This window comes from Equus przewalskii, chromosome 16 (genome assembly GCF_037783145.1).
Source record: "Equus przewalskii isolate Varuska chromosome 16, EquPr2, whole genome shotgun sequence".
NCBI classification, from domain to species: Eukaryota; Metazoa; Chordata; class Mammalia; order Perissodactyla; family Equidae; genus Equus; species Equus przewalskii.
In genome coordinates this window covers 26,060,887-26,087,370 of record NC_091846.1, presented here as the reverse complement: position 1 = coordinate 26,087,370, position 26,484 = coordinate 26,060,887, and the positions used below count along the sequence as shown (strand labels likewise).

Below are 26,484 nucleotides of genomic sequence, written 5' to 3'. Positions count from 1 at the left end.
GCAGAACACATGAAAAGCACTGCAGGGAGGGTGACGAGACAAAGAGAAAACAGATCATGCAAATATGAATCAAGTGAGTACACTAGTGGAATATCAATTATGACAAAGGAATAATGCACACAAGGAGCCCCAAGGCACGAAAGGACCGGGGAAAACCACGTTTAGAGGGAATCAATCATGGGAGCTTCCTGGAGAACATGCCAGTAAAATTGTGAATGTTTATCATTAAACGAGTAACACTAACATTAACCACAATTAATCTGAAAGGAACATATTTTTGTTCCTTCAGAGCAAAGAAACGAAAAAAGCTTCAGTCATTTCTTCCTTCCAGACTTTGTTCCTTTAACTGCCAAGCGCTGTTTACAATTTTTACTAGAAAATGATAATTAGCTGTGTTAAAATGAAGAAATTTATTTTAACTGTGTCCTACATATTGCCAAAATGATAGAGAAAGTAGAAAATGAGCCCTCCCTCACACACACACACACACACACTCAAATTCATTGACTACAGTTTTTGCATATGAAAATTATCACTCTCAGTTACCAAGCAACCATCATGATTAATTTTTCTATCTTTTGACTTTGCTCGGCATCACCTTTAACTGGGGGTTGGACTGGATAATCCACAAGGTCCTTTTCATCCCTGAATTCCCGTGAGTCCTTGAAGGAGGTGGGATCATGGATTGTTGAACGGGGAGCCCTGACACAAAGCAGAGTGGCCAGGCAGCCTGAACCCTCACCGGATGCCACCACTGGTATATGTGTGAGGACCCCCTGGCAAAGTCATGTCCATCACTGTGGGCAATGGTAGTGCCAAGGAGGCAGTGCCAGGGGAAAAGCCTGAGCGTGTTTGAGGTCTCCTCATACAAATACAACTTTAAGACACATTCCTACCACTATCCACTCCACCCTCCTTCTAACCACATTGTTGCTCCTGAAGTCTTCCTATACGGAAATTCTGTAGCAGTCACCATCTGGGAACTAGTCTCAGCTGTAAACCTGGAATAATAATAACATTGACCTATCTCCCCAGAGTGGTGTGGGGATTGACTAATCAAGCCCTGTAAAATGCCTTGAAAAATGGACAATAGAATGCTCTGCCTATCTGTCAGAAAGAATTCACACCATTCCCCCAGGCCTGACCCGAGGGTGGACGCTGCAGCACCTGTCACTCTTGCCTGGTATTTTGTCACACTTGGACCAAGGGCTCTGGAGTCAGAGGGCAGCTTAAACCATACCCGCAATATCCTGCTCAGAGGAATTCCTGGGAATCAGCTTAGTGCTGATGATTGCCAACTGTTCTGAGTCACTTCCTTTTCTCCCAAACATTGGCTTTTCCCTGATTTCTGCCTTTAGATGAAATGGAAGTACAGGTAGGGGTGGGAAAGGCCCTGTGCCTCTGGCCCCAAGCTTCCATTTCCAGGTGCCGTGGGGGTTCTGATGCCTCTACAGTGACCCGAATAGGGACTCCCTCCTTCCTATTCCGTCCCCTCTTTTCTAATTTTGGCTCAGATTTCATTTGGATATTTAATAACATGCCTAGCGTGCCGTTCCACCCAGGTGAAGCTGGGGAAGCCAGAGGGGTACAGGGCTCTTCCCATAAAAAATCACACAGGGATGTTGTGTGATTAAAAAGCTGCTGTGGTTTCAGCGAAAACAGTTCGTGCAAACGTCTGGGCTTTCTGCAGATGCTTTACTAATCCATACATATCATTGCCAATAAGCTCTTCACAAAATCCTTTTGAAGTATATCAGATGTGACAGGGCTCAGAAGCTGGGATCCCCAGTTGAAGGTGCTGACATTCAGAAAGGCCAACAGCATTCCTCATCATCTGTGAGGCTCCTTTCAAGCAACTTTGTGATGGAGTTATTGAAAGGACTGGACTTCTCTTTAAATTTGACTTGACAGAGATAAAAATAACAACCATAACGAGGAATAAATGAATTGGATCAGTAAAACACATGTGTTAAGTTATTTTTAAATGGTAATTTAACTTTTAATTTAAATCAAAGGAAAACAACATAGGCAATTAAATGAGGGCTTAAATCGTTATCTGGTCTAGATGCCTGGGTCACACGCTGGGGTATGACCCTTCTTTGTGTACCTAACACAAGTTGATATGTACGCTGAATGAATGAAATACAAACTACATGAAACACTAAATAAATATTTATTGTAATTAATATCTGAATCCCCCGAATCCTTTCAGTTTTTCACTATCCCTTCATTCAGTATTCACTTACCGCCTAATCTACGTCATCAGACAGCCTCTGGGAATACCGTGATGAACATCCGTGGTCTATACCTAAAGCAGCTAACAGTCTCCGAAAGCAGTTTCTGTGCAATAAGGAGTCTTCGTAAGTATAACTCCTCTTTCTCTAAATTGTTTAGAGCTCTATACAAGATATAAATATGTCTTGCTACAATAATGAAGCTTAAAAAATAGAGCAATATTATTACTACCATTTTAAAAAATCTAAATCTTTTGGGAATTCACTATTATTAAAAAGGTAGACTCTTTAAGTAAGTCCAGAAATGGTCAGGAATATTGCCTATCTCTTCATTTTTCTCCTCTGGTCCCTATTGTGACTCACAGACCATGGAAAGAACTATTCTTTTTTTTTTTAAGCTTTTTTTGATGAGGAAGATTGGCCCTGAGCTAATATCTGTTGCTAATCTTCCTCTTTTTTGTTTCTCCTCAAAGCCCTAGTATATAGTTGTATATCCTCGTTGTAAGTCCTTCTAGTTATTCTATGTGGGATGCCGCCCCAGCATGACTTGATGAGCGGTGTATAGGTCCATATCCAGGATCACAAACTGGTAAACTCTGGGCCGCTGAAGCAGAGTGCAGGAACTTAACCACTAGGCCACTGGGCCACCCCAGATCTATTCTTGATTAAAGAGACAGCAAAGCTAATTGACTACTTAGCAGACGAACTCATGACTTGACTTCATTAGCGTAGCACTCAATCTAACTAGTAAATATAAAGAAACAGAGAGAAGTAATGCTACTTACCCAGAATTTCTTGTCCAATGCCGTACAACTAAGAAGAAAATAGCCTGAACACACTCATATACATTAAGGAGGGGGTGTAGATTGATACAACCTCTTTGGAGGATAATTTGGCAATATCCATTACACTTTTATGCATGTAACTTTTGACTCAGTAATTACACTTCTAGGAAGTTCTCCAATAAATATATGCATGCATATTTGCAAAAACACATATACAACACTATTCATTGATTTATAATAGCAAAAACCTGGAAACAATCTAAATATCCATCAATAGGGGATTGGTTAAATCAATTATGGTATCTCCATACAGTGGAATACCATTCAGCCATTTTAAAAGAATGAAATAGATCTAGACATAATGACAGGATCAATCTCCATGATATATTATCAAGTGAAAAAAACAAAAATAAGGTACAGATCACATTGAATAATATGATACTATTTGAGATTTTTTTGGTTTGTTTTGTTTTGTTTTTTTGAGGAAGATTAGCCCTGAGCTAACTGCTGCCAAACCTCCTCTTTTTGCTGAGGAAGACTGGCCCTGAACTAACATCCGTGCCCATCTTCTTCTACTTTATATGTGGGACGCCTGCCACAGCATGGCATGCCAAGCGGTGCCATGTCCGCACCTGGGATCCGAACCCAGGAACCCTGGGCCGCCAAAGCAGAACTTGTGAACTTAACCGCTGCACCCCTGGGCTGGCCCCTATTTGAGATTTTTAAAGGTAGATTAAAAGGATTTTGTAAAGAGCTTATTAAATATATTATACATAAATAAGCATATACAATATAGGTACATAGATCATATTTATACATACATGCTTGAATATACATAGAAAGACACATAGTGGCTGCTTTGAACTTAGGGTCAGGGACGAAAAAGACTGTCTTTTCTCTATATCCCTTTGGCATGGTAATGCTTGAAATTTTTTCAGATTTTTAAAATAATTAAAAATAAAGAAAAGACCTGGTAAGATTGTCCACATGTCCTGTCTCCCAATTCACTGCTCCTTGCGCTCATCCAAACCTACAGCATTCAGCAGTGTTTCAGAACCTCAAGTAGACTCCAATCTACTGAAGGCGAAGTCTATGGCTCATCTGTCTTGACCTTCCTTGGGCAAGTTCCTTAACTTATGTAAATGTTTCCTCAATGGCACATGGAGATAATAATAGTGGCAGCTGACAGTTATTAAGTGATGACCATGGGTCTAGGCTCTGTGCTTAGTGCTTCTAACTTGGATTATTTCATCTAACCTCAAAACAACACTGTCTAATAAATATTATTGCCATCTCTCCATTTTACAGATAATGAAAGAGACTTACATCACCTAGCTAATAAGTGGAGGGGCCAGGACTTGTCTATTTCCAGAATCCATGTACTTACAGGGCTATATAAGAAGTGAGAGCTCCCTGGTGGTCTAGTGGTTAGGATTCAGCGCTCTCACCGCAGCGGCCCAGGTTCAATTCCCAGTAGGGAAAGCCTTTCTTCTTGGGGCCAGCCCAGTCACGCAGCGGTTAGGTTTGCATGTTTTGCTTCTCGTCGGCCCGGGGTTCACCAGTTCGGATCCCGGGTGCAGACATAGCACCTCTTGGCAAAAGCCATGCTGTGGTAGGCGTCCCATGTATAAAGTAGAGGAAGATGGGCATGGATGTTAGCTCAGGGCCAGGCTTTCTCAGCAAAAAGAGGAAGATTGGCAGTAGTTAGCTCAGAGCTAATCTTCCTCAAAAGAAAAAAAAAAGTGAGAAAGTTCAGGTGAAGTATTTAGCAGTGTGTGGCCTTCAGGAAGTGCTAAGGAAGTGGTAGATGTTATCACTGATGTTATTCCTTCCCTACCAGGAAACTCTTCCAGTCATTAAAAACATGCATCCAACTGAGCAGAAGCATGGTGTCTTTGTCCTGAAATCACTGCTGAAATTTTAGCAACGGCAGGGTCATGAGTAATACATAGGCACAACTTGAGCTAGAACATGCAGAAGCACCTCACATCTCTTCAGCCTTGGGTTGATTGCCCTGGGAGGTTATTAGGGAAAGTCCTGTAGCTGGGCATGATTTTTTCTCCCTTGGGATTTACGTGATGGTTTTACTGCTATTAATAACACATGTGGCCAGGGCATTACAGACTGGAGATGGGTAATCACATCTTGCCTTTTAAAGCTTAATCTGATCACCTCTAGGGTCAAGAAATCACATGGTTATCATAATGATTAAAGTCTGTCTTGTGCCACCATTTATGGACCAAAGTTCGATCCTTAGACGTCTGGAACATAGTTTACCTTTGTTCTGCAGTATGCGTGTGTGCAGAGCGTGTGTGCACACTTGTGTATATATGTGTCTGTGTTTGGTTTATTTTTTGTGCATGTAAAAGTTTCCCCAAAGTTCAGCCTGTCACCCTTGCTCCCACTCAAGTTTACCTGGTAAATATTTCTTTTAAGAAAACAGGAAGCCAAGAAGCCTCAATTCTGCTTTCAGCTCTGCCACAATCCCCTTTGCAATCCGAGGCTTTTGCTCATTTGTGAAATTAGGGCAGTCTCCCAACGTTTGCTGCTTCGTCTCCCCCATAGAACTGGGAGCTCCCTAAAGCAGAAGCCCTCAAATCAATCATTGAATTCTCAGTGTCTAAAATAGTGTCTGGCATATAGTAGAGCTCAATAAGCGCTAAAGGAATGACTCTCTGCATTTCCTTCCTGTTACAACATGGTATGAGTCCCTAAAGTCACAATCTAGTGCATTGAGTTGATTCCAACACATGCAGTAGATAACATTGGCTGTCAGCTCTCTTTTTTTTCTCTGCCCACTGCTGAGACACCCTCGGGAACATTTCCACTGGAATATAAGTAGTATGTGTAAAAACAGACAATGTTGAGATCTGCCAAATTTTTCTCTTCTCTAGCAGTATTGGAAATGTTTTGGATGAGAAAAAAACTGAAAGTATTAATCTGAAGTGTTGGTGATCTGCTGGTTTTACTTATGCAAGGTATGCCTGTCAATCATTCTCATTCACAAACAAGAATTGGCCACCCACAGCACCCGGCAGCAAGGCCTCCGTAGTCAGTTCCCCTTGGTGAGATAAAGTGAAGAGAGGCCACTAGCTAGCAATGTCTGAAAACTTTCAGTGAGATGACAATCATTCCAGATCTGGAAAGGGAAATGACCAAGGAGGACATTCTAGTTTTTTGTGTGTTTTCATGTACATTAATCACAGTGCTTGGTTGTAAACAACACACACAAGCTCTGGCCAATGGAAGCAGCAGAAGAATTTATTGCAAGGATTTCAGGTACTACAGAGTAAGTGAGATACCACCCCCAGTGCTGGAGGCTGCCTTCGTCCTGGAGACCTCACCACCTTTGTTTAACCTGTCCTTTTGTCTTTGCACTGCCTGCTCAACATTCCAAGTTCCAAACTGGAGCATCTGATTGGCTAAGCTGAGTCACATGAACCCTAGATTGCAGGGGTTGGGAGACTAAGTATATGTCCCTACTGGGCTCCCATAGTGGGAGAGAAGGTCCTAAGACGCACACAGTGGGGAAGTCCCCCAAAAAGGACGGAGGTGTGCATGCTGGTCAGCCACAGAAAAGTGATGGGTGCCCACTCACACAGCTCAACAGTGTAGCATCTGTATGCTTCGACTACACGTTGTCCACAAAGATGGGTAAAACCCAGTTCCTATAGTCAGAAATCCAGTGCCCTAAGCGGGGCAGACTCATGATTAACGAACATAGGCTCGTTAGGAATTCTTGCTCTAAAGGTTGAAAAACTTACCAGCCAAAATTAAATTTGAATAAGTTAGCCGCTTCCTGCTCCTTTACCCAAGGCAATTTTAGAAGTTGCGGTTCAGCCCTGCACGCTACCGGGATGTCAGAAAATTCCCGCTGCCAGCACAGATTAACCCAAGGGAACTTTCAACTCTTGATCAAGTTTCTGTTCCCCTCCTAAGTCCTCCCACATCAAAAAAGCAAGAGGACTCCAGGCCGCGCTCCTTCTCAGCCCAGTGGTTACTCTGGAACGCCAGGGACAGGAGACCTTGGCCCCAGCTCCCCTGCGGATGGGCCTCTGGGATGAGCGGGAGGCTGAGTAGAGGAAGGGACAGGATCCACGCTGGAAGGAAAAACCTTTCTTAGTAAGTAATGGTGATCCTCAAGGCAATAAAAAGGCCTGAGACCTGCAGAGGAGCAGGTCTCAAGAAAAAGTGATATAGAAGTAGAGGCGATAAGATTGTCAATAAAGTGAGAAAAGCAAGTGGCAGAACAGTTTGTATAGTATGATTCTGTTGTTTTTTTAAAAGGAAATACACAGGCAGGCTTGTATATGAATAAAAAGTACTAGAAGGGTGATCTAGAGACCATGGGAATTAGTGAGGGGGGCAAGGAAGAAGAGACCTTTACTTTTCACTTTATATCTTTTTTCTGTTTGAATGTTTACCGTGAATATGCAGCCTATTTATAATTAAAGCAAACTAGTTTAAAATCTTGTAAAAAAAAAAAAAAGTAAAGCATTGCAAGAAAAAGGACTAAAAGTGGCCAGTATCAAGCAGGAGTTAGGCGTTGAGAAATAATTTTTTCCCAAACAAGGTGGCTCACCTGAGCCTGCGGGAAGTGTTAAGAACACTTTTCTGCTTGCAGGCCCACAGGGAAAACCATACGTCTGTATCTTTTCCTTAATGTTCCTCAGAGCCAGGTTGGTACACAGCTCAGGCGAGGAACTGCCTTCTGCCTCCTCCCCAAGAGTCTGGACAAGATCCGAGAGAGGTGAGTCAGGGAGAGGCTCCCACTGGCCCTCACACCACAGCCAGGCTCAGCAAGGGTATCTGACATAGGGATGGCCCTCTCTCCCTCCCTAGCAAAAAGAGCCAATCGTTATTAAAAGTATGGGACTTGGGGCCGGCCCCGTGGCCGAGTGGTTGAGCTCATGTGCTCGGCTTCAACGGCCCAGGGTTCGGATCCTGGGCAAGGACGTGGCACCACTCATTAGGCCATGTTGAGGTGGTGTTCCACATGCCACAACTAGAAGGACCCACAACTAAAATACATAACTATGTCCTGGGGAGATTGGGGAAGGAAAAAAGCAGGAAAAATATATATATATATGGGACTAGAGTCGGGCATGCTTGGTTTGTAGTCCTGTAATAATGGTGGTGATATTGGTGGTAATGGTTAAGAAGTCGATGAAAACTAGTTTGGAAACTGAACTGACCTTTAGAGTAGAAAAAAAGAATGACCAGACTTTACTAATTATGCCACAGGGATTCTCTCTCCTGGGTTACCAAAAGCAGCCCCCAAAACAGTCTATATTAAAGCTCGAATGACAAGAAATGGGGAGGGGGTTGAGGAAGCAAAAAAATGGGGAGGGGTGAGGCAGAGCTTAATAAAGGGCTCCCAAAAGAGAGAAGGAGCCCTCCCTAACTTCCCACTGATGCAGGCGAATTTTACCTCCACAAAACCCTATGGAAACCCAGCCACAGATGCCTGCTAGCAAGGCCTGGAGTACATTAGGCTAAGCAGGTCTAGCACACAGCTCTGCTTCCTCTCCTCCTCCCTCTGCCCCAAATCTTCCAGGCTGAAGCTTCCCCTCTTCCTCTCCTCAACCCTTCTGAGGTTCCAAGTGCTAACTCCAGTCCATTCGGCACATGGCACAATGAGGGACCGAATCCCTTCTCCCCTTGTCCCTGGAATAGGCAATCTGTAGGCCCGGTGACCAGTGTCTGTGAGTCACCTAAAGTCTTCAGTTCTTATCCCTCTGCTGCAGGGAAATTATAATTAAAACAAACCCCTGTTTCAGACCCCTGGGGACAACGGTGGCTGGAGGAGGTCCAAGCTGCCCCAGGCAGGTGGGGAGCCAAAGCTGGTCAAGGTTACCCACCTTTGAGCAGCAACCACCAAATCCACCCGGGCAGCAGGCCTAAGACCCTTCTCCACTTCTCACCCAGATGTGTCGCTGGCCCATCTCCCCAGCAACCCCCACTACCCAACTCCATCCTCATGCCCCCTGATCCCCATCCCTGGAGAGATCCGGCCTTTGCTGCAGCACTTGAGCAAGGCCGTGCAGTGTGCTTCTCTCCAGCAGGGCCCTTCCCAGACCCCTGAAAGGGAAGTCGTTCCTTTGGACGGTCCCCCAACAGCGCGGGCCCAGTCCTGTCCTTGTTCTACTTGTCTATTGAGGACCCTCCCGGCGGCCGCCGCCGGTCCAGCGCTCGACCAGGGGGCAGCGGTGCAGGCGAGACAGACGCGCGTCCGCCTCAATCCCCTGCCTGGGCTTTGGTGGGTCCCCAGTCGAGGAACCGGGAGCGGCTGCGCCCCCGCTACCCATGCGCGCACAAGGCCCGCGGCCGCTGGAAGCCGGGGCCCCGCCGCGTTCGGCCGCTGGATGCCGACCCCGCGGGGGCCCCGGGCCCGAGCGGCTGGGTGTGCTGCGCCCCGGCCGCCGGGTGCGGGGAGGACGCGCGCAGCGCCTGCCTCGGGGATGCGCTGGTTAGGTAGCTGGGGGGACCGGAAGGATGGCGAGGAAGTAGGAGAGGGTTTCCTGAGATGAAAGATTACTTCCGTCCGGGCTCTGGCCTCTCTCTGGAGCCGGCTCGGTGGGGGCTGGGGAGCAGGGTGCGCGGGGCTCGGGGGCCGCGCCTTGCCACCTGCAGCGCCCGGGCCGGCGGGACGCGCTCGGCCCTGTCAGGGGAAAACGCGGGGGAACCTTTGCAGGTGGGAGTCGAGAGCATTTCCTAGCGCCCAAGCCATGGTGGCCAAACAGCGGATCCGGATGGCTAACGAGAAGCACAGCAAAAACATCACCCAAAGGGGGAACGTAGCCAAAACCCTGGTAAGGCGGGGCGGCGCCGGAGGGCCGCGCGGGGCAGCGCAGGGCCGGGCGGGGCAGGGCAGGGCCGGCCGGGGCGGGGCGGGCCGGGGCGGGGCGGCGGGCCGGGCGTAGGGCCCTGCCTCCTGGTCCTCCGTGCCCAGCCGGCCGGCCTGCAGGTCCCGCAGAGTGAGCGCGGGGATCGGGGCTCAGCGCGGCGCCGACTTCTCCGTGGTCTCGTGGGCGGAGAGGGCCCTGGTTGGTCGTGGCCCCTCTGGGAGTGGCTGCTGGGCTACCACCGAGGCATGGAAGAGCCCCCCCAGGAGAGAATCGGGCCTTGGTCTCTGGGAGAGACGGAAAGACACATACATCCTTAAGGGAACAGTTAAGCCAACTGCTTGACACAGGGCCCAGGACCTACTAGGTGATAGAACGTTTGTTGAATTAATGAATAAATGAATGAATGAAAGAGTAAGTGGAGGCCGTTTATCACCTCCCCCTCCCAGGCTTCACCGCCTGCCCCGCATCCCCAAGAAACATGCTCCAGCCCCTTCACAGTGGTCACCCAGTATAAGTTAGAAGTACGGAATGAGATTCAGATCCGTGTTTCCCTCCATCCTCCTATTTGCCACTTCTCCAGTGAGGCCTCTCACCCCTGGACTAAAGTTTAAATGCAGCATTCCTCTTGTTCACCCTGTGAATTCAGGCTCGTCCTGATGGTGTGATCCAGAACTTTAGAGACTAATTTATTGCCAGGCATTCTGTGCCCCCAAAACTAGATTAAAGCTTTATAATGACTTTTAAGTAACATCTGTGCCTTGTGCACAGGGGTTTCTTTTAGCAAAGCAAATTGTCTTCAACAGAAAATGCCAGGCCTGTGATTTTGAACATTCAGAGGCATGCCTCGGATGAGTTGTTGGGTAGTGCTGGTCTCCAAGTCTATGAGCAAAGACGCCTGGAATCTATTATCCCAGGCACTTAAGTGGAAGTCCAGCTGAAGCTTGGGGTTTGGCTGGAAAAGCTTGCAGACTTGATGAGGCAATTCCGTTTAGCCAAAGAAATGATGCTGGTTTGATTAACTGAGCAAAAGGCTGGATCTGCAATCATTACACCAGAATTCTTACACAACCAAGCAGGACTATGACTGAGAAACCTTAGGATCAAACTCAACTCTGTTCAGAGCTTTATACACAGCTCCAAGTTTATGATATGCTTGAAATTCTCTCATTTGGGAGTTAGATCATTTAGTTGTTACTGGGCAGCAAAATGCCAGTGTGCCATTGAATTGGAACCATTTTTCACATAGATCTACCTTTCCCTGTTTATTTTTATTCAGAAAAAAAAACTTACTGTCCAAATTAACAGTAGAAAAAAATAATTTTTTTTCCCTGAGGAAGATTCACCCTGAGCTAACATCTGTGCCAGTCTTCCTCTATTTTGTAGTACGTGGGCCGCCAGCACAGCATGACTGCTAGCAGAGCAGTGTAGGTCCATGCCCAGGAACCCAACCTGGGCTCCCGAAACAGAGCACTGAACTTAACCACGAGGCCACCAGGGCTGGCCCTGAATAAACAGTTTTTAGTTGGTGTCAGGCATTCAGGATTTTACATCGCTATGAGATCAATTCTTCCCAGGGTATCATACAGACTAGCTGATGTACTGAAACTCTCTAGCTGTGCAGTTCTTTTTTCGTGAACCAAGGAACAAGAGTCCAGTTGCCAACTTTTCTGACTGCAAAAGTGACAAGAAAGCAGGAACTAATTTGCAGAGCTGTTTTATCTATCCATTAGGCTTGGTAGACTCAGTGTCCGCCACTTCCAGCTTTTCAAGACCACCAGAAAATGTTTGGGATTTGAAACAAAAATTATTGGCTTAAAAATAAGGAAAGGAAATGGAAAAATTGAAGAAAAAGCTGTTTAAATATCTAGAAAACGTTGAACCTACAGTTCAACTCAACTTTCAGAGCTACATTCAAATGATGTTTAATGTACGATGTGAGTGAATTTTAACAGGTTCTCATATACCATGGAGTGGGCCCTTCAAAAGTGCCTGGCGCCTATGAGGCTTTTAAATGGTCCTACTAAATTTGTAATGAAAGGTTTCCAAACCAAGCCACGATGTATGTCTCTTTTCCCTTGGTTAGAAGGGCTTTTTGATTAACTGTATTGTAAATGGACTAGCATCCCAAAAGGAAAATTAAATTCTCTTTCAAAAAGAGATAGTTTAAGTCCTAAATTTCATTTTCCTAATTACAGGTCAAACATGAGTATACCTTGAAAGAAGTAACTTGCAAGGGATAACTTGTTCGTGAGGGAATTCAATAAATGGGGACATATGAACAGATTCTAACTGAAAATTCAAACTCATCATTCAGAAATAAACTCCTTTAATTGTATGCAGATGCTTCGGTATTTCATTATTAGCTAATTGCTATGGAGCAAAACAATATTATTCTCCTAGACAGCAGGTAAATCCAAGAAACAGAGAAATGGAACAGTTATTTCATGATTATATAGTCGTAACTTCTCCAGAATGAAGGAGGAATTTAAATTTCAGAGTTCTGAGTTACTCTGCTGGTGTCTTATTACAGGGAACGCCATCCCCTGACATTTTGGAGCCTCAGGACGCTGCAAACTCCTGTCTGAAATGAAGCATGTCATTGCAGGATTCTGCTGCTTTTCTTACCTTTCCCAGCAGTAGATTCAGGCTTGGGTGAATTGTCCCAATGGGATTGTGCTGGGCACCACTTCCAAAAAGAAGAGTAACTCAAAGCTCTCAAAAAAGGACGTATTGGTATTATGATCAGCCAGGTGTTCCTGAGCTCTCAAAGTCCCCAGATAGTATTTATTCACTGGGAAATGCCATCAAAAAGGTTTTTGTGTTATATGCTCCAAGCTCTGCATGCTGATAATTTGTGTTTTTCTGCGAAAAAAAAAATACAGGACTCCATTCGTATCTGCATTGGACCAATAATTCATTTACAGGCTCCTGAATTCACTGGCTGGCTTTGCTGGAGATAGAGCTAAGTGAGTTTTTTTATATAGCATTAGTGGGATGACAGCAGCAGATTTGGGTTCTGGTCTACTGTGACGAACTGTTAGGATGTTAGTGAAAGAGGGTGGGAAGGGCTAAATGTCACACTGTGTTCAGGTAACTTTATTTAATATCTCTATTATTTACTTGATCTGACCTTGACCTGGTCTTAAGTGCCAAAGAATGACACAGTAAAAACACTGGTTAAAGTTATGCAATTATCTAAGACTGATTTTGTCCTTGTCTGGTCAACAGCAACCATGCATTCCCTTACAGTGCCATTTGCCATCATGCAGGAGTGTGGTAGATACAAGCTTGTCGAGGACAGACAAGTGAATGGTTCCAATCCAAAGTCAGAGTCTACTTACCACTAACACTTTAATCCGTACTTCTCTAGCGAGAGAAATGTGGGGATAACCCCATTACCATTTAGGAAGTATTAATAAAAAAGACAATATCAGGGCCAGCCTGGTGGCGTAGTGGTTAAGTTTGGTGCCCTCCACTTCAGCAGCCTGGGTTCACAGGTTCGCATCCTGGGTGTGGACTTACACCACTCATCAAGCCATGCTGTGGCAGCGACCCACATACAAAACAAAGAAAGATTGGCACAGATGTTAGCTTAGGGCCACTCTTCCTCAAGCAAAAAGAGGAAGATGGGCAAAAGGTATTAACTCAGGGCTAGTCTTCCTCACCAAAACAAGAAAAAAAAAAGATAATAGCCTTCCTGTCTTTACTCTACCTGACCTAAGAAATCATATTTAATGAAACTCATATGCTTATTCATTCTTTGATGAACATTTATTGAGCGTCTACTGTGTTTAAGTTCTGTGTCAGACGTTGCTGCATATCGATGCATGAGAGAGACACAGTGCCTGCCCTTGTGGGGCCTCCAGTCTAGTGGCGAGACAGACGTTGAACACATTATCACAAGAATAAACACAGAAATACAAACTGGGATAAGTGCTACCAAGGAAAAGTACATGTCAATGTGAGTGACAAGTGAACCCAGTTGAGGTGGGAGAGTGCAGACTCTCTAAGAATGTAAGCTGAGAACCAAAGAATTGTTGCCTTGTGTATAATAAAATGAGCTCTTTACCTTATATTGCCTATAGCCTATTTTTGGCTCACGCTAATGAGGAAATATTTAATGAGTTCTCTAACTTTTCATTTCACCTTCTCCCTTTTTATTTGAGAATTTCACCACTTTTTCTGATGCCTCTCTCAGAAAATAGTGTTTTTCCATTGAGTATTTGATTTTAAGGACCAAACCCTACCTGCAAACAGACCTAGAGGGTTGCAGAGGGCCATTCTCATAATGTCTGTACTTTTGGTTTGAGAAGAGCAGGAGGTGTGCAGGGCTAGGTTCCTGTGGGTACAACAGTCCCCTTCTGCTGGCCAGGCAATGCAGAGATTTCTCCAGAGCATAAGCTTCACTGAGATTTAGGGCTTTATTACAAAATGCTGCTTCCTTCTCATCCATTCACAGTTGCCGTGGTGCTTCTGCTGTTCGGGGATTTCCACTGCACTGACCTCCCGATTTGGGGGCACATAGAAGGTTTTGAGAAAATGGCTGTACGCTGTGACTCTGCTTGGAATTCACAGATGTGGGAATTACAGATGAATCTGTTAGTGGAAAATACCCGGGCTCTGTAATGAGGCAGACCTAGATCTGAATCCCAGCTCTTGCCCAAGTTAACAAACTTTGAGCCTCAGCTTCTCAACTACAAAATGGAGGTAATAATACTTGCCTTTCACGGAGTCATGAGGCTGGAAAGAGTGGGTATAGACTGCCCAGTATACTGCCTGGCATACGGTGTCCTTTCAAGAAATGGAAACAATTACTAGTAACATCATTTTTGGTTCCCAAATCACTTTATTGGTCTCTGTATTTATACCCCATCTGTCCCCAGAATATTTAAGACCACCAAGTTCATTGAGTTACAGGGGTCTAAATAAGGTTATTAACTATTTTTTCCACGCCTATCTCGATCCCTGACAATTGACTTTATTCATCTCTATCTGCCCACTGCCCATTGAGACTGGGTCTGTCTCGTTCATTGGTATCCCCAGCCCCTGATACAGTGAAAGTAATACTCAATAAATGTTTCTCGATTGAATGAACCTAATTTTACTTTCTCTCATTCCCTTTTAGAGGCCGCAAGAAGAGAAATATCCTGTGGGACCATGGCTGTTGGCACTGTTTGTTTTTGTTGTCTGTGGCTCAGGTATGTGTTTTTCACTGACCTTATATCGCGTGTTCTCCTCTGTCCTTGAAAAACACATATTTTATTCACAAGGTAAATAGACAAAAAATATATTGGTCTGGGATCAAGATAATCACTGCCTGAAGCCTTAATCTTAATGGGTTTTGATTTAGTTTCTATCCCAACAGACCAAATATGAGGAGAGACAGAATTGATATGCTATCAAGTCGTAATCATGAAATGATTACACTGAGCAATTAAATTGGCTGTATACACTTTAGAGTTCAGTTAAACCTTTCTGTGAAGATAGGCTAAAAAGGCCATTTAGAACAGAAAGTGGAGCACCTGTCTGCCTGAGATAAATCCACATTCCAGACGGAGGGAGAGGCCTTATGCCTTAAGAGGAAGTTCTGCAGAGCTCCTAGATAGAACTGGGCCTTTGACCTGAGCCTCAAGGTGCAGTCACCTGATACTGGAAGGTGGCCAGTTCAGAGATACACTCGCATGCAAACACCCACATCCACAGGGGGAGACTTGAGCAAAAGGATGGTGTAGTTGTTTCTAGTTGAATTCTGTTATTGGGAGCCTTGACATAATTCCTGGTCCCCATGGGTGGGGTCTCTGAAATACTGGAGAGTGGAGGTCACTTCTAACAACAAGGCAGGCCTTCAGAGCTTCCCATCCTCCCTCACCTCACTGTTGCTGAGGAGAGGGAAGGCGAGGAGTTCACATCTCCCCGCAAAGGCCTAGGCCTCCCAGGAAGATATCATTCTGCCCCAATGGAAGAGACGTCCATGACTAAAGGCAGATAAGTGCCTCTGATCTCCAAGAGATCACTCTCCCAAGGAAACAAAAATTCTTAGGAGTAAGGAAGGACCCAAAGGACTTGGCGTTACTGTTGCTTGAGGCTCGAATATTTTAAAGATGATTTGGTGTTCCAAGAGGTGAAGACCTTCCACTCAAAGAAACAAAACTGTACCCCATTCCCAAAGATATGTCCTTGAAAGGAATCTTTTGCCCCATATGGGGATCTCTCATCTTTAACAGAGTTTACCCAACGTCTGCTGGAATCCTTCTGAGGGTGGAGAGCTCACTTCTTCAAAAAGCCCATCCCATTTCTGTATAGCCCTAATTCTATTAGAAATATCTCCCCTCTTTTGAACCACTGTGCTGTCTTCTCAAAGGTTCAGGTGCGGACTCCTAAAATCATACAGCATGGACTCATTCTCTTCTGGACCTCTTGAATCTTCTGATGTTTTAAAGATGACTGACTAGTGGTTCCTTCTGCAAACTGAACTTCCCTACTTCTCTCAACGTGGCCTCGTGAGATGTAGTTTCTAGACCCCTGTTCTGGATACACTTCGTGACTCTCTTCAAGTATAGCATTTGCAACTGCAGAAGTTGGTCTAGAAGTGAAGTGACTGCTACAGAGGCAGTAGGATTGTTACTGCCCTTGATCTCATCACTCTGCTTCTATTAATGTGACCTAGGTTCACAATTTCTTTTTAACAGTCACAACACATCCTAGACTCACATCGAGGTAATGGTCAGCCAGGCCCCACCAAGCTCTTCTTCACGTAAACTTCCTCTAAGCTTTAGAGATGCATCTATATATGCCCCTATCCAAAGTTGTCCCCTATCCCCATCACACATTGTTTTCTTTTGTTCATGGCCCTCATCAGCATTTGAAATTATTTAGTTTGCTTACCTATTATCCATTTCCCTCTACTAGGGTATGAGCTCAGGGAAGGCAGTGTTTATTTTCCACTAAAGTTGTAGATCCTAGCACAGGATTTAGCACATAGTGAGAGCTCGATATAGTTGGATGGGTGGATGGATGGATAGATGAACAAAGCCAGATATTCCCCATAATGTAGATATTCAATTGACTTTTTTGAGACTTAATGTAAAGCTTCATGAATTATTCCATTAAAATTTTATTGTTGGTTGTCAGTTGTCTCTCTACAGAGTAGCCATAAAGTCTAGAAACATAGAAGAACATAGATAATAAATGGCTGACTGATATTACATTATAATGTACAATATGGTCAGTGACGTTACATATATATTCAGTGTATTGTCCTTCATGAGCAAGGCATCATTCAGAGTACTGTACAAAATGGCAATGAATATGGTGCGTTAATGCAGCATTTCCATCAGTGCCTGTATATTCATCTGTGATCCATCACCTCCGATGACCTGGCTCTGATTTTCATCCAAAAACAAAACAAAACAAGAAAACCTGTGCCTTTAGGATACCACAGAAAAATCAATCGATATAAAAAAGTTATCTACATTTTGAAGCTTGTTGGCCAGGCTGTAGATTATTAGATCTTGAACCTTGAGTCTTTTACCTAATTATCTTTCTTTCCCAGCTTTATAGTCTCTGAAAGTATATTATTTCTCCAAGTTACTGATAAAAGTCTAGAGTTGGAAAAGTCCATAGAACACAATTAGAGACGACTCCCTTCAGGTTGACCTTGAACTTCTCAGCAAAACTCCTGCAAGCAAGCAATCATTGTGTCTTGAGGGTCCCCTGTGTTCCTGGCACTTTGCTGGGCTTTGGAAAGACAAACCACTTCAGGAACTGGGGGAGGCAGATAAAGAAGCTGTCAGTTGTAGCCCAGGGAAAGAGTGACGTGATAGCGGAGGGCCCAGAGTGCTTGGTGAGCACGGATAAGGGACTATCTTAGTCTGTTTGGGCTGCTATAACAAAATACCACAGACTGGGTGGCTTATAAACAGCGGAAATTTATTGCTCACAGTTCTGGAGGTTGGAAATCAGATAAGGGTGCCACGATGGTCGGGGGAGGACCTTCTTCCTGGTCACAGACTTCTTGTATCCTCATGTGTCAGAAGGGGCTGGGGAGCTCTGTGGGATCTCTTTTATAAGAGTCCTAATCCTATTCATGACGCCTCCCCCCTCAAGACCTAATCACCTCCCAAAGGCCCCACCTTCCACCACCATCACATTGGGCATTAGGATTCCAACATGTGACCTGGGGAGAACACGAACAGTCAGACTGTGGCAGGGACTTCTATATCACACTGGACAGAAGAGAAGGTTTCCCAGAGGAGGCGCCATTGGAGCTGAGTTTTGAAGGACAAACAGCCAGACAAAGGGAAGGTTATTCCACATGAGGGAACGCTACGTGACAAAGGCCCAGAGGCTTAAGATAATATGCCAGCCTCAAGAAAAGCCAAAGCCAGTCACAGGGCCCTGTGAGCCTGGTCACCATGCAGCCCGTGTTGTCAAGGACTAAACAGATACAGAACTGATATTTTTTCTGTCGTTGGCTTCAAGATACAGAATAACTAGAGCCCTCCCCAGTCTGTGCCCTTAGGTAGCATGTGAGAGGGAAAAAGCCCATAGAGTTATTTCGTCTGGCTTGTTTTTCTCAAACCTGTGCTAGTTCCTAATATCCATCCTTTTCAAAGGGCTTTAAAAAAAAACCTTCTCTAAATAACATTTTAATTAACATTTTGCCAGGCTTATTAGTCCATATAGTAGGAACTGTCTCTTTCCCCTTTGGGTAAATTGGGACATTTGCTGACAACAATCTTTTGGAACCCTCCCAGTCTCCATCAATTATTTCAGGGATCAAGTGCATTGGCTCTGTTATCCTGTCTGTAGATTTTTCTGGGGGTCTGGGATAGGAGCCTGCAGGGCCTGGAGGTCTGAACTTAATGTGGCCGAGAGGACACACCATGAATTGGCATGCCTCATCCCCCTGCTTTTGTGTCCAGTGAGCTTGTAATGGTGCTTCTTTAAATCTTTCTGGTTAAGACCATTTTGCTTTTGTGGAAAAGCTAGATATAACACAGGAGTTGGGTCCTCTTACTTCCTCTCTCCTCTTTTGGGGTACTTCCATGATTCCTAAGTAATGGGCCTCATCCTTTTTTTAATCATAACTAGAATAATCTACCACCACCGCTCTTTTTCTTTTCTTTTTTTTTTTTTTTTGCCAACTTTGGCTTTTTTTTTGCCAGCCTCAGCTCAAGTCGGGCACTATTCTCACAGAAATGTGTCACTCTTCTCAGTTTGTCCTTGGTACTGTGCCCTTCCTTCTATCTCTGTACATGTCCTTTTCTAAACCAAACATGTCGTGAAAAACACAATAGCTCCTTTAGATCTGTCCCCATGGCCACCTCTCAGGAATTAGTCACGATTCAGTTCATCTTGGGGAGCCTACTATACCTTTTGAGTTTCTCCCTTTTAGGGTCGCAGGCCATCGGCTCCTACCTATCTTTTCTCTACATTTAAGAGAATGCAATTTCCTCAAGTCTGGCCATTTCATTTATCAGTTCCTCTGCTTGATGTAGTGAGCCTTCTGGGTGCCAGGATGGCTGAAGCCCCTTATCACTCTCCTCTCTCGCCTCTGTTCCAGTTTTCTAACCCAAAGGAGGAAAGACCCTCCCCCTCCCACGTCCGACCGTCCGTCTGTGGTATGCGCAGCAGCATCCTCATGCCTGCTCTTGTTGGCTACACTCACACAAAAAGCACTGGAATTTCTGGTAGCATTTCCACACCTCTACAGACAGACCCTCCTTTCTGTCCCTTTCCACTGGGTCTCTCTCCTCTGAACAAAATGTATCCATATGGCAGGCTTAAGTCCCATTTCACAAGTCCCCGTGATACCTATGAGGTCATTTGCCATCTCTCAGTTTGTGTTGTTGGTTATTCATATTTGGTATATTTTCATACAGACAGGAAATATATGAACTCTTCTCAGATTAATGAAGACATTGATCATTGATATGATTCTCATGAAAGACTTGCTTTCATTTCCCTACTCTGTATACCCACTGTTCTAACTGATGGTTGGTTGGGTGAAGTGCTTCTTTTAAAAATAGTGTCAGTGGACGGAGATAAATAAATATTCAGGTCAGGCAAGTAATAAGGAATGCACATTTTATCTATTTTCCTAGCTGTGTTCTGAGAAAGAATTAAGACTGGTAAAATGTTGACATTTAAGTATAGGCTCACTCATTTGGTCACCCTTACTCCATTGTATGCGGAAAAACAAGTTAACAAACCTCCAAGAGGTTATAGGCCGCTTTATCATGGGGAGTGATATGTCACAGCAACCTCTTTAGCCCTTGCTTCTCAGCCTCCTTCCAGTGGCCTTCCTCATTCTCCGCACATGCCTTTCATGCCTGTGGTGCTGATAAGAGCAAGATAATGGAAAGGAAGGAAGAGGAACCAGGCGAGCAGGGAGGTTACAGAGCACAGGCCCCCAGAGATCCCTGGCACAAACACGCACCCAGAGAATGCCTACCCTGTCAGTGGGCAATCAGATAAGAACGCCAGACCTCCTGGGGCTGCCCTGAGGTCCCCCAGATCCGAGTCCAACCCAGGTACATGGTTGTAAACCTCTAATACATGACCCTGTGGAGAAGCAGCTGGAGGAGGTTATCTAAATACACCCCCTCTTCAGAGTAAGTACATTTCCACTTTCCATGACTGCAAAAGGTCTCTTAGGCAAGAACCTTCTTTGAAACTTGACCAGTTGGCAGTAACAGGATAGGAGGCCCCAGAGGGAAGGATAGCTTTGGAATCTGCCAGATGTGGGTTCAAAGCCTGGGATCACTATTTATCAGCTGAATAAGCTTGGACCAGTTATTTATTCTCTCTGTATTGATTTCCTTATCGATCAAATCGGGATAAGAGGAGCCCCTGCAAAGGTTGTCCTGGCACTGAATGGTCCAGGGATGTGAGTGCAGCCCACAGCAAGCTTGGAAGCTGCAGCCTCAGTCACCACCTCTCTGTCCCTGTAGCCCTCATGGAGAATAGTGGCACCATGGATGGGACTGGTGTGCCATTGGGGTGCTCAGGCTGCCAGTCTCCTTTCATCCTGCCAGGCTGTGCCTTTAATTGGCAGGCCCAGCCACTCACGTTGGCCTTGATCTTTCAGGAAGCAGTAGGCCCTGCCTCTTCACGCCAAGGATAAGTGTGAACAATTTAAGAGATAACACTCCGGGTGCAGGAGACTATTTTCCCATGATAAAGCATCAAAATCTTTCAGACCTCCACACTCAGGAAAAGGAAGCACCCACACGCAGACTGAAATCAATGAACAGGGGTTTGTGCTTTACATGGAATATTAGGAATAAAATGTAAGTTTCATTTCCTTAAAGCAACCTAAATACACCACTGTTTTGCTGTAAAAGTTTTCTTTGTGAGATACAAAAGCTTTGGGAACAGTGTGTTCTTTGAGGCACAATGTTATCCAGATAGACTATCTCAGGGCCATACCGTGCTTTGTTAATTTGGTAACCAGTTTTATTGTTATTAATATTATATGCATTCTGTTAGAAATCTAAAGTCTGTTTCTTAATCAAATGCCTGTTAGGGGTCCCCTCCGATGATTGTTCCAATAGGCCAGGAACTTTTCTTGTTCAAGTCTTGGCCTGGAACTATGTTTTGCTTCAACCTTTTTAACTGGTTGCATTTGTCTGTTTTTGATCTCCTGGGACCCTAGATCCTCATTGAAGCCCAAAGGATGTAAGCACCTCCCTTAGAGACTTTGCCGTTTTTTCTCTTCCCTTTTGATAAAAACATTATCTTCCATTTCTGCAAGCCGTGGGGCCTCTTTCCAGATAAGCAGCTCATCCCGGCTCTCTCAGTCCCCGGTTTCAAAACCTTCCTCGTTGGAGAACCATCTGATAGCTTCTGAAGAGTGCTGGTTTTTAATCTTGAGACCCAGAGACGAGCGTGACCTGGAATGTCTGTCTGAGACAGCAAAGATGCTGTCACGCAGATACGCCAACTGCTATCTTCACAAAACACTTGCAGTTTTGATGCACTTCCCCAGACCACCAGTGAAGCTGGTCACCACTGTTTGTACCCAGAACCCTTGCCCCTGGGTTTTTCTCTCCCTTTTGTTCTCAGCTCTTTTAAGAGCCTCGTGGAGAAGGATTCTGAGGCCACACCAAAGCTCTGTGGGAAAACATGCTGCAATTGATTAGTGATGCCTGTCATAAACATGGCATTGACTGCAGGGTCATGTGCTCCTCTTTGCTATCCCTGGCCTGAACTTTTTATAATGTTAGTGCCACAGTGTTCACAGGACAACTGTCTTCAGCATTTTCAACTTTCCTCCTTGACTAGAATGCCTCCTGAACTCGATGAAATTAGGTCTTTTCCTTAACATGTTGGTTGTTCAGATAATTTGGTTGTTTAGTCAGCATATCCATGTTTCTTGTGATCTCGTGACCTTATTTACCTTTTCTAAGCCAGGTGTGATACTGTACATTGACTGGAAGCAGCAATCTGAGAAAGCACTCTGCAACATGGTCGTATCCTTCTCCATCCTTACCGCTCATGGCGGTTTCAGCCGGGGTTAATGGAGTCACCATTTAATTCCCATCATCCTTTGATTCTCAGAGGGAAACTCTATGTACCAGCCATGCCCCAGCTCCCTCCGTCAGACTGTTTCTCCCTCATGTATTCCTAATTTCAATTTGATTTCTTTCTCTCTGGCCAAGCCTGATATTCATTTCCTAATTAGAGATTATGAGGATTTTCATGGTTACTGAAGCCTGGGTATTCTTGAAACTGATTAGTTTATATCCCCCATCAAAGGGAAACCTCTAGGGTAATAGGATTAACTGGTGACTGTTATTGTCTTCATCATTTTCTATATTTTCCAATTTTGTCAGTGAGCGTATATTACTTTTATAATCAAAAAATTGAGTATTTTAAGAACAAAACATCTAGACTAGCGGTTTTAAGTCTCTTTTTTAAGCAGCAGAACTCTTTGTTCAAATCTTAGAGAGAAACCACTGAAAGAGCAGCTGTTCTGGTTGAAGTGGGATCTCTGTATGTGTGTGCATGTGTATGCGTGTGTGTTGTGTGTTTCTGTGTATGTGTGTGTGTTTGTATGTGTGTGTGTGTAGGGGGTACCTCTTGTGTTGCTGGATATTCTGATTTTTTCATCCCCAGAAAGGTATACACATCTGGACCCTCTTTGCCCATCAAAATAGGAAATTGTGTCTGGCCCAGAGCTGGCCTCTGTTATTACAGAGTTAATGCCTTTCAGCAAAAACCCTTCTCAGTTTATTTGGCACCATCGGCTGTGAGTGGCTGTGCGGTTTCTGGGCAGGGACATCTCTTTTGTCTGTCAGTTAACAGACTGTACTCTTCTCCTGTATCCTCCAGGGACTGTGCCTGCAGGCGCAGGGGCAGGGGAGTGGGGAGAGAGAGATAACGTGTCACAGATAGATCCATTTTTCAGAACAGCCTATTCAGAGCAGATATGAGCAAGTGATTCCCTGAGCTGTTCTTTTTTTTTTTTTTTTGAGGAAGATTAGCCCTGAGCTAACTACTGCCAATCCTCCTCTTTTTGTTGAGGAAGACTGGCCCTGAGCTACTATGCATGCCCATCTTCCTCTACTTTATATGTGGGACGCCTACCACAGCATGGCTTTTGCCAAGCAGTGCCGTGTCCGCGCCCAGGATCCGAACCGGCGAACCCCGGGCTGCTGATAAGCAGAACGTGCGAACTTAACCACTGCGCCACCGGGCCGGCCCCCCTGTGCTGTTCTTGGCTGGGCCTGAGCTCCTCCCGTTCTCCCAGCCTCGTGTTTCAGGTGGTCCAATTGTCTCCCTTTACCTCTGTGCTCGAGGCCTCTCCACTTCTGGAAGGGCCGACACCTCTCCCCTCCCTGGGAACAGCTGTTTTTGTTAAGGATGGTGTGGAGGAGGGAAAGGACTAAGTCACATACGTGCCAACTCCAGGGCCAACCTCTCTGGGTTTGAAACCTGGCTCTGCCACGCACTAGCTGTGTGGCCTTGTCCAAGATACTCACACCCACTCTAACCTCAGTTCTCCCATTCTTAAAAAGGATGGTACGGGTTCCTAGGTCTTAGGATCTTCCTGAAAATTAATCCTGAGGATTAAATGAGACAATGCATGTCAAATGTTTAATGGAGTCATGGGAATGGTTTTTAAATATTTGTTGATATTGTCATTATATTGGTGGCCCTTAGTCACACTGTCTCCCCATCTCTCAGCCTCCCTGGCAAGGTTCTGACCAAGATTCAGAAAGCTTCCAATAACGTGTTGACCTTTCTGGTGACTTTGCTTTGTAATGATGAGAAAACTTGAAGTAGAGGAGCGTGGCTCTGAGATACTGAGGAAGTTCTGTGAGCCCCAGCTCCACCTGGCCAGGTAGAGGCCAGGGTTTGTCAGCCAGAGGTCACTGGTGTCACCTCTATAGGGGCAGCTGGAGCCTCTTCTCTATTTCTAGAAAGAACTCTTTATGAACAAGCCGATGGAGTGAGCAGGATCTGTTCATACAACTATTTTGACTACCATTTCTTGGGTACGTATTACAACGCCAGGCCCTACACATGCATTTTCTCTTCTAGTCACTCCATCCCTACAGAGAAGCTATGGTACTCATTTGTCCAGATCACAAAACTGAGGCTCATAGAGGAAGTCAGCCGGCATCCCATAGCTAAAAAGTGAGAGAGCTAGTACTCCACCCTAAACTCCAAGCCCATCTGCTTTCTATTACCCTGCATTCCTTCTGTCTTACCATTTCCCCAAAAGTACTGTGGAACAGAAGGTTCCCACCAACTTTAGGACTTTAGTATATGACTATATATTGAAAAGAACTCCTATTAAAACATCTCCTACTTTCCCTGCCAGAAAAAGTGCATTGTCCAGAAGTTCCAGATGTGCAGCCTCCCTGAGTCTGCTCCCAGATGGGTAAGGCCTTGACCCAGCCATGGGCTGCTTCTTGACTGGGCCACCGGGGCGCCTGGTTTCCTTTCTCTCTTCTGGACTCTTGCTCCAGGACAGATTTGAAGTCACCATGTTTGCAGGTTGACAGCATAAACACTGGCCTTTCCTGGAGACCACCAGAACTCTCTGGAAATTGTGACACCTAGAGGGAGTTATACCCTCTGAGAATGGCAAGTGGCATGTTTGAGGAACTGAGCAGCCCTGGAGATACCCTTCTACTTCACCACCAAGGAAAGATTGAGGACATGCCTCTGCTCTGAAACTCCTGCCTCAGGATCTGAGATGGACAATCTGGAGAAGAGGTCTCATCAGCCATTGGCTCCCTCAAGGTGACCGCAGCCTCCCTTGTCATGTGCTACCCTCTGCCCTGTGACCCTGGGTGTATGGTCTCTGCGGCCTGCCGTTGTAATGTGGAGACAGGGCATCACATTCTTTGCTAATGATATCCCCTCTTTTGACAGTGCCTTCCTTTCCTCACCTGCCCCTGGCATCTCTCTCTTCTCCCTCTTCTCTATCTCTGGAGAAGCTACCAGGAAACGCTACCAGAAAATGATATCTTGCCTTTGACTTTCCTCGTGCTGATTCTTTTAGAGAGCTTAATGACGCACCTTTGCAATGTCTTGTCTCCTCACATTTCTAGTTCTCTCTTACAAAGCCCATACTAATTTTACCAGCTTTTTCATCTTTTTTAAATGAAAAATGAAGTTGTTTGATTTCTAGAGTCGTTTTATCCTCCTAAAGTATATTCCTCTGGCCCGTGTTAATCTCTCTTCGCAGCAGCTCCCTTGATCTCTCTTATCATCAACTATTTTCAATAAAAGTGGCTTTCTGAACTCTCCTATCATCTGGCAGGGTTCCAGTTTTCTGACAGTTTCCTAGGGGATCCACTTCTGACATCCCTGTGTCCTTCTGGCACTCCTAATTAGCTGGGGCAGGGCAGGTCAGTCCCGAGAGTGAGAGTGGGTTGGGATGACGTAGTCCCAGGCCTTACCGACTTTGTGATCTGTCCTGATTTTGCTTTTCCTCCAAGGACTGAGCTTTTGGGACATTTGAATCTAAAGGTAACCATTCCATGCTGACTCTTGATTTGCAAAATAATCAATTGAGGTTTTTAAAATGTATTTTCCTCCATCCTCTTTGCAATTATTCTCCTTTCATTCCTTCAATAAATATTTAATGATGACCTACTATGTGCTGATGCTGAGCTAGGTCCAGGGATAGAGTTGTGAACAAAATCTTCCAAGGTCCCTGCTCTCCTGGAGCTTACAGTCTAGTGGGGAAGCCAGACTGTAATCAAGTAATCATACTAAAACGTATAGTTTTAGCCATGAAAGTGTTTGAAGGAGAGGCATGTAGGGCTATGAAGGTATATAATGCAAAGAGCTGGTATACTCTGGGTAAGTGGTTCTCAAAGTGTGGTCCCTGGACCAGCAGCCTCAGTGTCACCTGTGAACTAGTTAGAGATACACGTTCTCATTTCCCACCCCAGACCCACGGGATTAGAAACATCTGTGTTTCCACACATCCTCAGGAGATTGTGATGCACTCTCAAGTGTGAGAACTCTTGCTTCAGGTGGTCAAAGAAGGCCTCTCTGAAGAAATAACTTTTGAATTGTGAAGGAAAACTAGGTCATAGGGTAGGGTCTGGGAAGTATTTCAGACAGAAAGAATGGCATGTGTCAAAGCCC

The 26,484-nt window shown here is 45.0% G+C and overlaps 1 protein-coding gene across 1 annotated transcript in view; it reads left to right on the top strand.

The window, feature by feature from the left end:
• Nucleotides 1-26,484, top strand: part of SERP2 (stress associated endoplasmic reticulum protein family member 2) — a 35,627-nt gene that overhangs the window by 4,176 nt on the left and 4,967 nt on the right. Inside the window, exons 3-6 of the mRNA XM_070578531.1 lie at nucleotides 8,948-9,234; nucleotides 9,291-9,493; nucleotides 9,714-9,831; nucleotides 14,993-15,065. Coding sequence (XP_070434632.1) covers nucleotides 8,948-9,234; nucleotides 9,291-9,493; nucleotides 9,714-9,831; nucleotides 14,993-15,065 — 681 coding nt within the window. The remainder of the gene's footprint in view (nucleotides 1-8,947; nucleotides 9,235-9,290; nucleotides 9,494-9,713; nucleotides 9,832-14,992; nucleotides 15,066-26,484) is intronic.